At 41.9% G+C, this 12,058-nt stretch overlaps 1 protein-coding gene across 1 annotated transcript; it reads left to right on the top strand.

The window, feature by feature from the left end:
- Positions 1 to 1,667: 1,667 nt before the first annotated feature.
- On the top strand, positions 1,668 to 9,899 carry RPL7 (ribosomal protein L7). Its single transcript, XM_048507704.1, has 7 exons — positions 1,668 to 1,759; positions 3,311 to 3,416; positions 5,443 to 5,609; positions 6,373 to 6,510; positions 7,379 to 7,488; positions 9,044 to 9,254; positions 9,853 to 9,899. The coding sequence occupies exons 1-6, from the start codon at positions 1,746 to 1,748 to the stop codon at positions 9,250 to 9,252; spliced, it is 744 nt and encodes a 247-aa protein (XP_048363661.1). The 5' UTR covers positions 1,668 to 1,745; the 3' UTR covers positions 9,253 to 9,254; positions 9,853 to 9,899.
- Positions 9,900 to 12,058: the final 2,159 nt, after the last annotated feature.

Raw genomic sequence — 12,058 nt, 5'->3', positions numbered from 1 at the left:
TAACATAAGAACGTAAAAAAGAGCCTGCTGGATCAGACCAGAGTCCATCTAGTCGAGCACTCTGCTACTCGCAGTGGCCCGCCAGGTGCCTTTGGGAGCTCACATGCAGAATGTGAAAGCAATGGCCTGCTGCTGCTGCTGCTCCTGATGCAATCATGTGTTTCTAAGCACAGTTATAGGTCAAACTTATTCAAACAAATTTCAGAGCAATGAACTGGAGTTATAATTTCAAAATTAATTTTCTTTGGAATCACAGGGCCAACCCCCCTCCTCCAATATTTTAAGCATGGTTTAATAATTAATGAATAGATTATATCAGATTTTAAGAACTCAGACCCTGAAGACAGAGGAAATCTGAGTTCACATCAGCCATGAAGCTCACTATGCATTTATACACGAAACAAGCTTCAGAATTTATTTTTGGTTAAACAATCTCAGGAAGCCACACTACAGGTGACATGTCAGTTCTACTCTCAGCCTACCCCACCTCACAAAGTTTTTGTGGGAATAACGTTTGGGAGTAGGGGTTGCCAGCTCTGGGCTAGAAAATACCTGGTGATGTTCTGAGTTGCAAATGAGAGGGTGGGGGTTGCAAATCTCCAGCCACCACCTGGAGGCTGGCAACCCAATTTGGGAGGGAAGTACCATTTATGCCTCGCTGAGCTCCTAACAGATGGACTGGAAAAAGAAGATGCAGAACACCTGATTTGACTGAAACATAGGGTTGCCAACTCCAAGTAGGAGATACCTGGAGGTCTGAAGGTGGAGCCTGGCAAGAGAGGGGTTTGGGGAGGGGAGACACCTCAGCAGGGTGTAATGCCATACAGACCACCCTACAAAGCAAACACTTCCTTCAGTTGAAGTGAATTCAAATTTGAGGATCAGTTATTATAGGGGTAATGTGCTCCAAACCCCTTCTTTGACCAAGGATACATTTACTTCTACAGTTAGGCAGGTGGAACATGCATCACCCCTCTTTCTGAGAGTGAATTTTCGACTTTTTCCAAACTGGTCTTCCACCCTATGGATTTGGTTCTGGGGTACCTACAACCAGTCAAGCCTAAGATGCTAAATTTCTTACAGTTGAGATTCTGGGAGATCTACTGGCTCCACCTGGAGGTTGGCAACCATATGTGAATATCAAAAATATCATGCAAGGAGCGTTATTAAACCATAGAATATACAAAATATAATGGGTAGATCCAGACCTCCAATTACTATCTGATTGTCCATTTGGAGATTTCTCTGGTTACATTAACAAGGTTTGCTCACCCCTACTGGGCTCAATGAGATTGACTCCGAAAGTAAACATACACACGACAGCAGCCTGGGGAATCATGATAATTTTGTAAAAACAAACAAGAATATTGCATCTTAAAACCTAACAAGTTTTTTAATGCATCTGCATTTACGCATCTTGACAAAATGGACTCTGATCCAGGAAAGTTTCTGCTCGTTTATTTTACTTTAGCATAAATGTTCGTGGACTAGCGCCCACTTCGTCAAACCAATGTGTGCAATTGCAGGAAGAAAAAAATGTTACTTTTCAGAAGCCACTAACCGCCTGTGTATCGCTGGACTAACAATTCTAGCATTTGGCACCCAATTAGCCAACTCCCTTCCCTGTTTTGCGCAGGCAATGATTTAGTCAACTAAAAACACCGGCTGGGACTTGTGCTCTGAGACGGTGACGGACCCTTTATGCCCACTGCGCATGCACTAACTCTCTCTTTCCGGAGGCGACCATGGCGGGCGAGGAGTGAGTATAGATTTCTTCTTAGAGACAATCCATCGTCATCCGCGGCTTTCGAGTCGTCCTTTCTGCAGTTCTGCTGCTCAGCCTTAACTGCTGAGTCTACACGTGCCCATCGAGATATTACTTGCATGTCTGGACGGGGGGTTATGCGAGAGCGTCGTTGCTGGGAACTGGGCAGGAGGCTTACTGTGATGCAGCGTACTAGGGTCGGGTTTGTGTCGGCCGTGGGCTCCTCTTTAAGGTCTGAGGCGAACCCAGTGGAAATGGGGAGGCGGGGGAGGCAGCTGCCAGCTCACAAACGGGTGAGGTTCCCTTCCTTGCCGCTTTGCTAGTCCTGCTCCTGATGTGGGGCGGATTAGGCCCGGTTTTGCCTTCCGGAATATGCGCGCCGTGGCGGCATGAATGCACAACTGTATGAAAAAGAGTCAAATTCTATTGTGCTTTTCCTTTTTAAGTTACCTCATTTAAATAACAAAGACTGTAACGCGGCTGATGGAAATAATTCTTTTGCATAATGTTTTATGGAGCAGATTTCCAGAACAGCTTTTTTCTTTTATAAAAATGTTAACAGAATAATTACCTCTTCTTTAAAATGCGAAGGCGAATTTTGAACTGTCCCCCTAGACAGATGTATGATGATCTTCAGGTCCTGGTTTGCTAAGTATATATGCTGTAGCATCAACATGCAATAAAGAATTTCTACAAAAGAAGCAGACTTTTAAAGACGGTGCTAAACTAACATGGGTATTTACTAAAAATGTAAATGTAAAATATATTTGTCTAAAGGTAGTTATATAGTTAACATGCAGTAATTTGTTCATAGAATCATAGAGTTGGAAGAGACCCCAGGGCCATCAAGTCCAACCCCCTGCAATGCAGGAACACACAATCAAAGCACTCCTGACAGATGGCCATCCAGCCTCTGTTTAAAAACCTCCAAAGAGAGAGACTCCACCACACTCCTAGGCAGTGCATTCCACTGTCGAACAGCCCTTACTGTCAGGAAGTTTTTCCTGATGTTTAAGTGGAATCTCTTTTCCTTCACCTTAAACCCATTACTCCTGGTCCTAGTCTCTGGAGCTGCAGAAAACAAGCTTGCTCCCTCATCAACATGACATCCCTTCAAATATCTAAATATGGCTATCATGTCACCTCTTAACCTTCTCTTCACCAAACTGAACATACCCAGCTCCCTAAGTCTCTCCTCATAGCGCATGGATTCCAGACCTTTTACCATTTTGGTTGACCTCCTATGGACCCATTCCAGCTTGTCAGAATCCTTAATTGCAGTGCACAATATTCTGTACACTGTACAGAACTGTACACAATATTCCAGGTGAGGTCTAGCCAATGCAGAATAGAGAGGTACAATTACATCCCTTGATCTTGACACTATATTCCTATTGATACAGCCCAGAATCGCATTGGCTTTCTTGGCCACCACATCACGCTGCTGACTTCATTTATAACATCCTTTTTGTCAAATTGAAGAGACTTTGGTTTTGGGAAGAAACTGATCCATAGTTATGTTTTTCTTTTAACTCCATAACGCAGAGCAAAAAAGAAGGTCCCTTCGGTTCCAGAAAGCCTTGTCAAGAAGAGGAAGGCTTTTGCAGATATAAAGGCCAAACGTCTGAAGAGACTTCTGGTTCAAAAGAAGGTGAGACTTTATGATTCTGGCCAGGCTTTCCTTAAGACCTGTGACAAATGGTGAGATTCCTCATACCCTTTAAATGGCCTTTGTATGGATATATGACGTGACCGCACTGGGAGTACTGTATAAGTTCTGATTGTCAAACTTTAAGAGATACTGCAAAGTTGGAAAAGTACAAATGAGAGCAACCAACATTATGATGGGATTGGAACACCATTCTTACAAGAGAGTACAGAGTTTAGTTTGGTGAAGAGAAGGTTAAGAGGTGACATGATAGCCATTTAGAGAACAAATACTGGGGGTGCGGGGTAAATTTATAGAACTATACATGGGGTTTAGAAAGTGGATAGAATTTTGTCACTAGAGTGCTGTGGGGTTTCCGGGCTGTGTGTCTGTGTTCCAGTAGCATTTTCTCCTGATGTTTTGCTGCATCTGTGGGTGACATCTTCAGAGGATCATCTGAAGATGCCAGCCACAGTTGCAGGTGAAATGTCAGGAAAAAATGCTACTGGAACACAGTCATACAGCCCGGAAACCCCACAACACTCCAGTGATTCCGACCGTGAAAGCCTTCGATACAATTTTGTCAGTGTTCTGCAATGCTGAATTTGGGGGCACTCTATTAAGTTGATGGGCAGTAGAGTGAGGATGGACAAAAATAAGTACTTGTTTAATGACTGCTTTGTGGAACTCACTGCTGGGGGGTGTGGTGGTCATCATGAGCATAGGTGGTTTTAATTGAAAACATACTGATGGGGGATATATACATTAGAAGCTGCCCGTTACTGTGATGAAAGGAAACTTCCATATCCTAAACACTAGTGCCAGAAGGTAACTTGAAATTGGGGAGGGGGTCTTGGCCTGTATGTTCTGTTTGTTAGTCCTTCGGGCCATCTGATTGGCCATAGTGTGAAACAGGAAGCTGGACTAGATGGATTATCAAGGGCACTTGAGGGCATTTCTCAGGTTTTTCTGGGATACTCTGCAGTATACTTGCCAGAGCTGATTTTTTTTTTTTGGTAAAGGTTGGCATGTAAAGTTTCTGGCATGTAGCATTTTAAAATTATGGGTGGCCTGGTCCCAAAGGATTGATCTCTGTCCTAGAAGAGTTTGTAGTCTGATGCCGACTGAAATACCTAGTTGTCTAATACACTTATCCGCTTTTCACACTTCTAGAAACAGTCTTTTCCTTTTACTGGCTCACATCTGCTTTCCCCTGTAACTGTCCTGAGATCTTATTTTGCCTTAGCATGTTAATAGTGTCTTTCATGGGTATTGAGATATACTTGATTTCGTCAATAGTAAGAAATTGGTGAACGTTTGAAGAAATATTTCTCATCCTGTTGTGCCACACTGAAGGGATTCCTACTCTCACCATCACCTTCCCTTCTGACCCTCAACATCACTTTCCCTTCTGGAATTTTCCCACCCCAGGGCTGAATCGATAAGACTTCATTTACTCTAGCCCAAGCAGGAAAAGTTAGTATTTCTTTCAGAAGAGAACCTCCAAAAGTTTGTGAGGTCCATTATATCCGTCTTTCTGAGATGGGAAACCTCAACTTAGATGTCAGTCTCTACTTTATGTATACCTTTTTCCCCCTTTTAAATATTCTATTTAGCGAATGGATTTTGAGTTTTTCCCTTGTTTTGTTTTTACTTGTAATAATAAAAAACAACAAAAAGTAGTCTTAGGTTTGCTGTATGGTGTGAATGCAGGGGCCTGTGAAAATTGGGTTTTCCCCCCACAACCTGGTAAATTGCTGTAATACATTGTGGTCTATAAATACAAGATATTGATGGTCAACCAACAAATGGCTTAATCCTGTTGGGAGGGGGGTGTCTTTCCAGGAAGCTGTCATCTGCACTCTGTGCAGATGGGTGGTACCTTGTGAACATAGTGAGCAAGCTATGCCTGTTTTTTTCATGAAAAAAGAGGCTCCTTGTAATATCTAAGTATCACCTAGGCTGACATCAATATGCAAAAGTTTACATTGGTTTATATTATATTGATACATTGTTGTTCTCATTTCAGTTGCGAAAGGATGAACGGAAAGTCATCTTTAAAAGAGCTCAGGCCTACCATAAAGAATACAGGCAGATGTATCGCCGTGAGATTCGCATGGCCCGAATGGCTCGCAAAGCTGGCAATTACTATGTACCTGCTGAACCCAAACTGGCTTTTGTGATCAGAATTAGAGGGTAAGATGAACAAGGGGCCCTGACATTAATTATAGCTAAATCTTTTGCAGCAGCAATCTTGGCTAATTTGCGGGGGTGCAAGACAGGCGACGACTGCAAGAAAATATTCTGTTAAAACTAGGTTTAATGCAGTATCTGAAGAATGGGCCAACTGTTTAACAATGAGTTCCATGATCCCAGTTCAATAATAGGAACATACCACCGACAACCATAAATTATACAGTTGCATCTTCTAGAACACAAATGAAATACATTTTCACCGCAGTGTCCTCTACCCCTGGTATGTTCGACATAGTGAAGATCTCGCAGAAAGGAGAATCAGAGACCTCCCAGTCCCTCTGGTATGGGTCATGGATAAACATGTGTAGGAAGTTTCTCCTGATTTCCCCCTTCTTATTGCAGCCCCTGTACAGTTCGCAGGGTCCCTTTATCGTCAGAAGAGGCTTTACAGGGGGCTGCACTGGGATAAAGAAGGCTGCAAAGTTCCTTTTGTGCTGCAGGATTCATCTGACTGGTTTCACCAGAACTGAACATCCTTGAAAGTGTTGCATAGTAGAATTGGGTATAGCAGAAACTAACATCTTTAAAGCGATTCTTAACCTGAATACCTGCTGATATTATGCTAATTACAGTAAGATCAGTTATCTGTAATACAGTTCATCTTCCTTAATCGATGAAAATATTTTGCTATAAATTTCAATGACAGTACAGTCTTAAAATCTAATATGTGCTAAAAATGTTCTAATTTTCCTGCACTTTTCAGCATTAATGGTGTTAGTCCCAAGGTTCGCAAGGTACTGCAGCTTCTTCGTCTGCGACAAATTTTCAACGGGATGTTTGTGAAACTCAACAAAGCATCCATTAACATGCTGAGGATTGTTGAACCATACATTGCTTGGGGGTAAGTTAAATCTTGAATGTAATACTTTTCATGTAAATGACAATACATACTTTAAACAGTTAGCTGCTTTTTCTTGTTGTCTGATTGTGAGGTCGCCTCTGCCTTCATTTTCTGAACAACTTCTTGAATTCTCAGCAGCAAAAGGGGTGTGTGTGTGGGTAAGAACAGTGAGAACAGAGAGAAATTGCTTTATATATAAAATAAATGGAGTGGTTTATGTCGTTAAAGGTAATTCAGAAGCTTTCATTTGTTCCGACTGGAGTGGTAACATTGCTAGTGGGAGTCTGTTTACAGAGAATTTCTCATATATTGAAAAATCCCAGTGATGGTTGTTTAGATTCTTGGCTTAATCTAAAATGCTAGTTTGTGGATTTAATGTCCCAGTGGTGTGAGGTCAGGATGTCAGAAGGCCACCATTCCCATGTATATGTATTCCCATGTATATTATTTTATTATTTATTTAATTTATTTAATTTATTGCATTTGTATACCGCCCTCCCCTGAAGGGCTCAGGGAGGTGTACAATGGTGTATATTAAAGTATACAACTCAACTTTGGAGGTAAGGCACCAAGGATAGGGTTTTTTCTTATGAGAGAAATCAGGGCCATTGTCTTGCCTGTGCAGTCTCTGTCAGTGGCTTCATCTGGAAAGTCAGCTCAGTGATCAGCAACTTGCTGAGAAATGTCCAAAACCTGGCACAAGACTTCTGACATACTCGCCTGCTGCTTATTCGTCTGTTACTGGCTGTATTGTGGGTTTTGAGTTTCCAATGGACTGAAGTGTTTGGTGTAGGACTCAATGTACAAACACAGATTGTTCTTACAGTATTAAATCAGCCAATGCGAGTGTTTTTCCTTTTTGTTCCAGTTACCCTAACTTAAAATCTGTGCATGAACTGATCTACAAGCGAGGCTATGGCAAAATCAACAAACAGCGTATTGCTCTAACTGACAATACTTTGATTAAGAGAAGTCTGAGTAAGTGCACCTCATTTTTTAGCAGTCCTCATGGCTTAACATGATTCATTACATGTTGGTTCATCTGTAAGCCTCTTGCTTATTCTGAATGGTACTGTGCATCATAGAAGAAATTCTTGATGAAAATTCTGTGGGTTGGTTTGAAATCCAGTCCTTTTAGTGCTCATACTGTAGTGATCTGAGCCTTTTGCAATCACTGCTTTGCAATGCCCTGGCAAGCAGTGTAAAAGCATGAACTTTTTCTCTCAGAGAAAATATTGTAGGTACAACTGTATCAGGACAGCTGTGGAGTTCTGGTGTCATGCTGGAGAACTCATTCTATGTATATGTTTTTATTCTGGCACTTCTAAGAGCTCCATACAGGTTCTCTTCCTCCCATTTTATTATCACAGCAGCCTTGGAAGGTAGTTTAGGTGGAGGCAGCAACTTACCCAAGGTCATCTTTTTAGATTATGGCCAAGTGGGGAGTTGAACTTGTGTTCCCCAGTAACACACTAACTGCTACATTTCACTGGTTCTCTTGAGCTATGTCTGCCTTTGTTGGCTACTCAGGCCCTCAAAATGGTTGATGGGATTGCAGAAACTATATCAAAATACCATCTTTTAAAAAAGGTTTTTTAAGGTTGTTTTCACAGTGTTTTGATATCATTTATCAGCCAGCTTCTTAGTAACAGGAATGATTTTTTAGGACCTTGACTGAAAAAGATGCTGTAGAAAACATAAATATATGCAAGTATTTGTGTTTTACCTCTGGGAATATTTTTTGAAAGCTAAAGAGGTGGAGTTGGAAGATTTCCAGTTTTCTATCATTTTAAGACATATTGTAAAAAATAGAATTTGAGATGTATGCATTATTTGAAAAGCAGTAGCCTCCTTTCCCCACTTAATTGCAACCCTCTCTTAACAGCTGCTTGAGGCTATTGGAGGGTATTATTATGCTCATTTATAGCCTTCCTTTCTCACTGAGAATCTAGATGGATTATGATTATCAACACCCACTTAGAAGTTCACTCAGATAGCAAAGATCTTTAATAAACAATGCAATAGGACTAGGGCTAGAGAACTAGACAACCCCCCCCCATATCTGCATTGGTATTCAGTAGCAAGAATAACCCGTAAGAGAATACTGCTTTATGTATAATTTCTGCTTTATGCATACTATATGTATACATATACATTATGTACATTTCCTTTATGTATACTTACTTACGTATACTTTCAGAGAGCATACTTTATGTATATGTATACATATACTTTTATGTGTACTAATGCATTCTTAAGCATGTTTGTGGATGAATTGGCATTTTATTTTGTATGCTGGCAAAATGTCAATGATGAAATCATTGACATTTCTATCAATGACAGAAGATCTCCAGTGCTTTTCTTGGAGGGACCACTTTGTTAGTGTTTGAAAACAGTTTGCCTGGTTTGAGTATCTGCTGTGTTATGAAGCTGATTGGGTGACTTGACAAAGGAGCTTAGCAGAGTGATGATAATCAAAGAATATAAGCCGGCTTATATCACTGAACTTTGTGGTTATTCTGTTTTGTTTTAGAAAAGTATGGCATCGTCTGCATGGAAGATCTGATCCATGAAATCTATACTGTTGGCAAAAACTTCAAGGCAGCAAACAATTTCCTCTGGCCATTCAAGCTGTCTTCTCCACGGGGTGGAATGAAGAAGAAAACTACCCACTTTGTAGAAGGAGGTGATGCAGGAAACAGGGAAGACCAGATTAACAGACTCATAAGAAGAATGAATTAATGGTATGCTGAAGTTGGGAAGTGTATGTTAATACCATGTAAGGTAGTAAAGTTAGTGATTCCAGAGGTTAGGAGTACAAACTTCAGCACTCTGAAAAGCCTGTCTTCAAGGTGAGGCAAGCCTCGGTTGTTGCATTCTTTGACTCAGATGGTAAATGTGACAAGTGCCTCTGTCTCTGCATTTAACATAAGCACAACTCAGCTTCAGCTTGCATGAATGGGGAATTGCCTGGAATGTTTTGATGAAAGAATTCTATACTTATGCTATACAATTAAGTTAGTTGGGCTGACTTAAAGTTTAAAATTCAACACTTCTATAAATAGGACCTCCAAAGGTGGTAGCCCATAAATTGTGGCTAGTCAGGAAATTTCGTTGTTGCATATAAGATGAAAAAAGGTTGCTGTGCAAATAGACAAGTTAAAGCAGTGACTCATACAGCCAATTTGAGAGATTCTGAGTCAATTTCTATTAGAAATATTCTAAGACACTTTTAGTTAATTACATATCCATACTTACCAGGTGCAGATACTGTAAATTATAGTAGCTAATAGAACATATTTGATAAACTTATTTACTGTTAATTTATCTTTTTCCCCTTAGGTGCTAAGACTTCACCAACCTTTGCAAATAAAACCAGTCTCTGTAAACCATTTGTCCTTTTCTTTCTTGAATTGATGGGCTGCCAGTAATCAGTTTCCAGTTCAAGGGGGAATCATATGGTGCTAGCAAAATTCTACACGACTCCCTCCCCCCATGCCCCCCTCCCAACTTCCCTTTTCTGACTTAATTTTTAATCCAGTTGGCATGAGCATGACAAGAAAACTATGCAGGGATTTAAAGTAGTGGTAGGAATGGAAGGAGAAGAATAACTACACTTAATCTTCTGCCTTCCGAGTAGAATCAGCGTTGATGCTCTAGCATGGAAACGGTGAGAGGCCTGACAGTGTTGTAACCCTGCCCCCTGGGTAACAGTGTTATGGCAGGGATTGCATAGTTGATGAAATTACTTTTTCCTTTTACACATGCTAAAAGGTACTCAACACACACTGGGATACGTTGACTGGTGTCTTTATTTCTTTCAGCCTTTACCCATTTCACCCCTCTCCCCCTCCCCCCCGCGCGTGGGTTGAACTGAGTATTTTGGCCACATCACTACTTAGTGAGTATGAAGGGATAGAAGTGGCCTATATCATCCTGTTGAAAATTGCTTTGAAATTTCAAAGCTAGATATTTTTTTACCTAGAAATAGCAGCAGCTGGTTTATTTCTGTCATTTCAGTTCATTTATTTTAGCATTACCCAGCTGGTGAAGACCAGAATTTGACCCTGGCACCAAGTGTTCATGTAAACTTGTACAACCAGCTATTGATTTTTACTGTGAATGAGGACTGCTGCAGCAGCTGTACAATTTAATCACAATTAAATGCTTAGTTGTACACACAAGTTACAAAATGTACACTACTGTTCGGTGTATTCCCGCCCGATTCAATGTGCTTAAGAAACACTATTTTCTGTCTAGAAAGAAGTTCCAGTGAAGTCCATCCTGAGGAATGACCTCCATATATTAATGCATTGTTCATAGGACTGCATTCTGGAACACTGCAGTATAACAATTCTTCAGCATAAGGTTTTCTAGCATGGCCTATATTGACTTTAAAATAAATAGTCTCATGGCTGCAGAATAACCTGTGAAGTTTGGATCCTGGCTTGTAGACTAGATGTACAAATGAATACACCTCAAGATGAAAGGCAGTTTTATATAGAATTTTTTGGCTGAAATTAAGTCAAAGCACTGTTTCAATCAAACTTTTAGGCTCCCCTGTGAATTTTACTTGCCATGCAATTTCAAAATGCCAGGGCAGTGGCTGGGAGGAAGCAGATTAGCTGTGACTTTTCCCCTGGCCATTCCCCTGCAATGGCAGTGAGAGTATAGGGGTCCCACTACCAGGAAGAGCAGGGATGTCCATAGGCAGGTGGACTGACCCCTCTGCTGGGGCAAGTGCCCTAGTGTGGACCTGCTGGCACAACCCTGCTCCACTCCCTACAGCAGATTCAGCCCCCCCCCCCCTTTGGATGGGGCTATTCATCTGATATTCTGGAGAAAAACTATGCAAATGTTTCAGTGTTATTTTGATCCTAGTAAAAAGTATGACATAGCCGTTGTGTTTTGCACTAGGAGTGCTTGAACTCTAGTGAGTTCAGATTGCCTTAAAATTGCTGATTGCAAGTATGCCATTGGTTTAATGCAGGGGTCCCCAAACTACGGCCCGGGGGCCAAATGTGGCCCCCTGAAGGCATTTATCCGCCTGGCAGCAATGGCTCCATTCATGTGCAGTGGGGGCTCGAGGGAGAGGAGGAACCAGCCCCAACGGCCGTTGATATGGGGCGCGGGTCTGGCGGCACAGGAGGGTTTCCCACTGGGTTGTTGTGCTTGCAGTCACTTGTCTGCCTTCAGGCCCCCACAACCTGAGAATGGGGCTACCCACCTCTGCCCCTGCCAACAAGGCCAGCTGAAAGCAAACAGGGTGATTCCCCACCCCCCACCCTGTGGGACCGGCTGGTAGGCTGCGAACGGGTCTCCGTGGCTTTGACTTGGGTCTGCTGGAGGGAAAACAGAGCTCTGGATATACCCACGGCCTTCGGGGTCTGCCAGAGTGGCTCCCTTGGGCTCCTGGGCTCCTTTCTCCCCAACCAGCCTATGCAACAAGGCAATACCCACAGGTCTGCTCTTTTTCTGTGACTGGAGTTGCTGCTTTCTAAACAGTGCTGATCACAGGCAGGAGACATATTTGTGGATACTACCTCTA

The sequence above is a fragment of the Sphaerodactylus townsendi genome, linkage group LG09 (assembly GCF_021028975.2).
Source record: "Sphaerodactylus townsendi isolate TG3544 linkage group LG09, MPM_Stown_v2.3, whole genome shotgun sequence".
NCBI classification, from domain to species: domain Eukaryota; kingdom Metazoa; phylum Chordata; class Lepidosauria; order Squamata; family Sphaerodactylidae; genus Sphaerodactylus; species Sphaerodactylus townsendi.
The sequence above is the reverse complement of the archived record's forward strand: the minus strand, read 5'-3'. Positions and strand labels throughout refer to the sequence as shown.

Coding starts and splice junctions, on each gene's coding strand:
- RPL7 (XM_048507704.1), top strand. Junction 5,610..6,372: donor TTTGTGATCAGAATTAGAGG/GTAAGATGAACA, acceptor TGCACTTTTCAG/CATTAATGGTGTTAGTCCCA. Junction 6,511..7,378: donor GAACCATACATTGCTTGGGG/GTAAGTTAAATC, acceptor TTTTTGTTCCAG/TTACCCTAACTTAAAATCTG.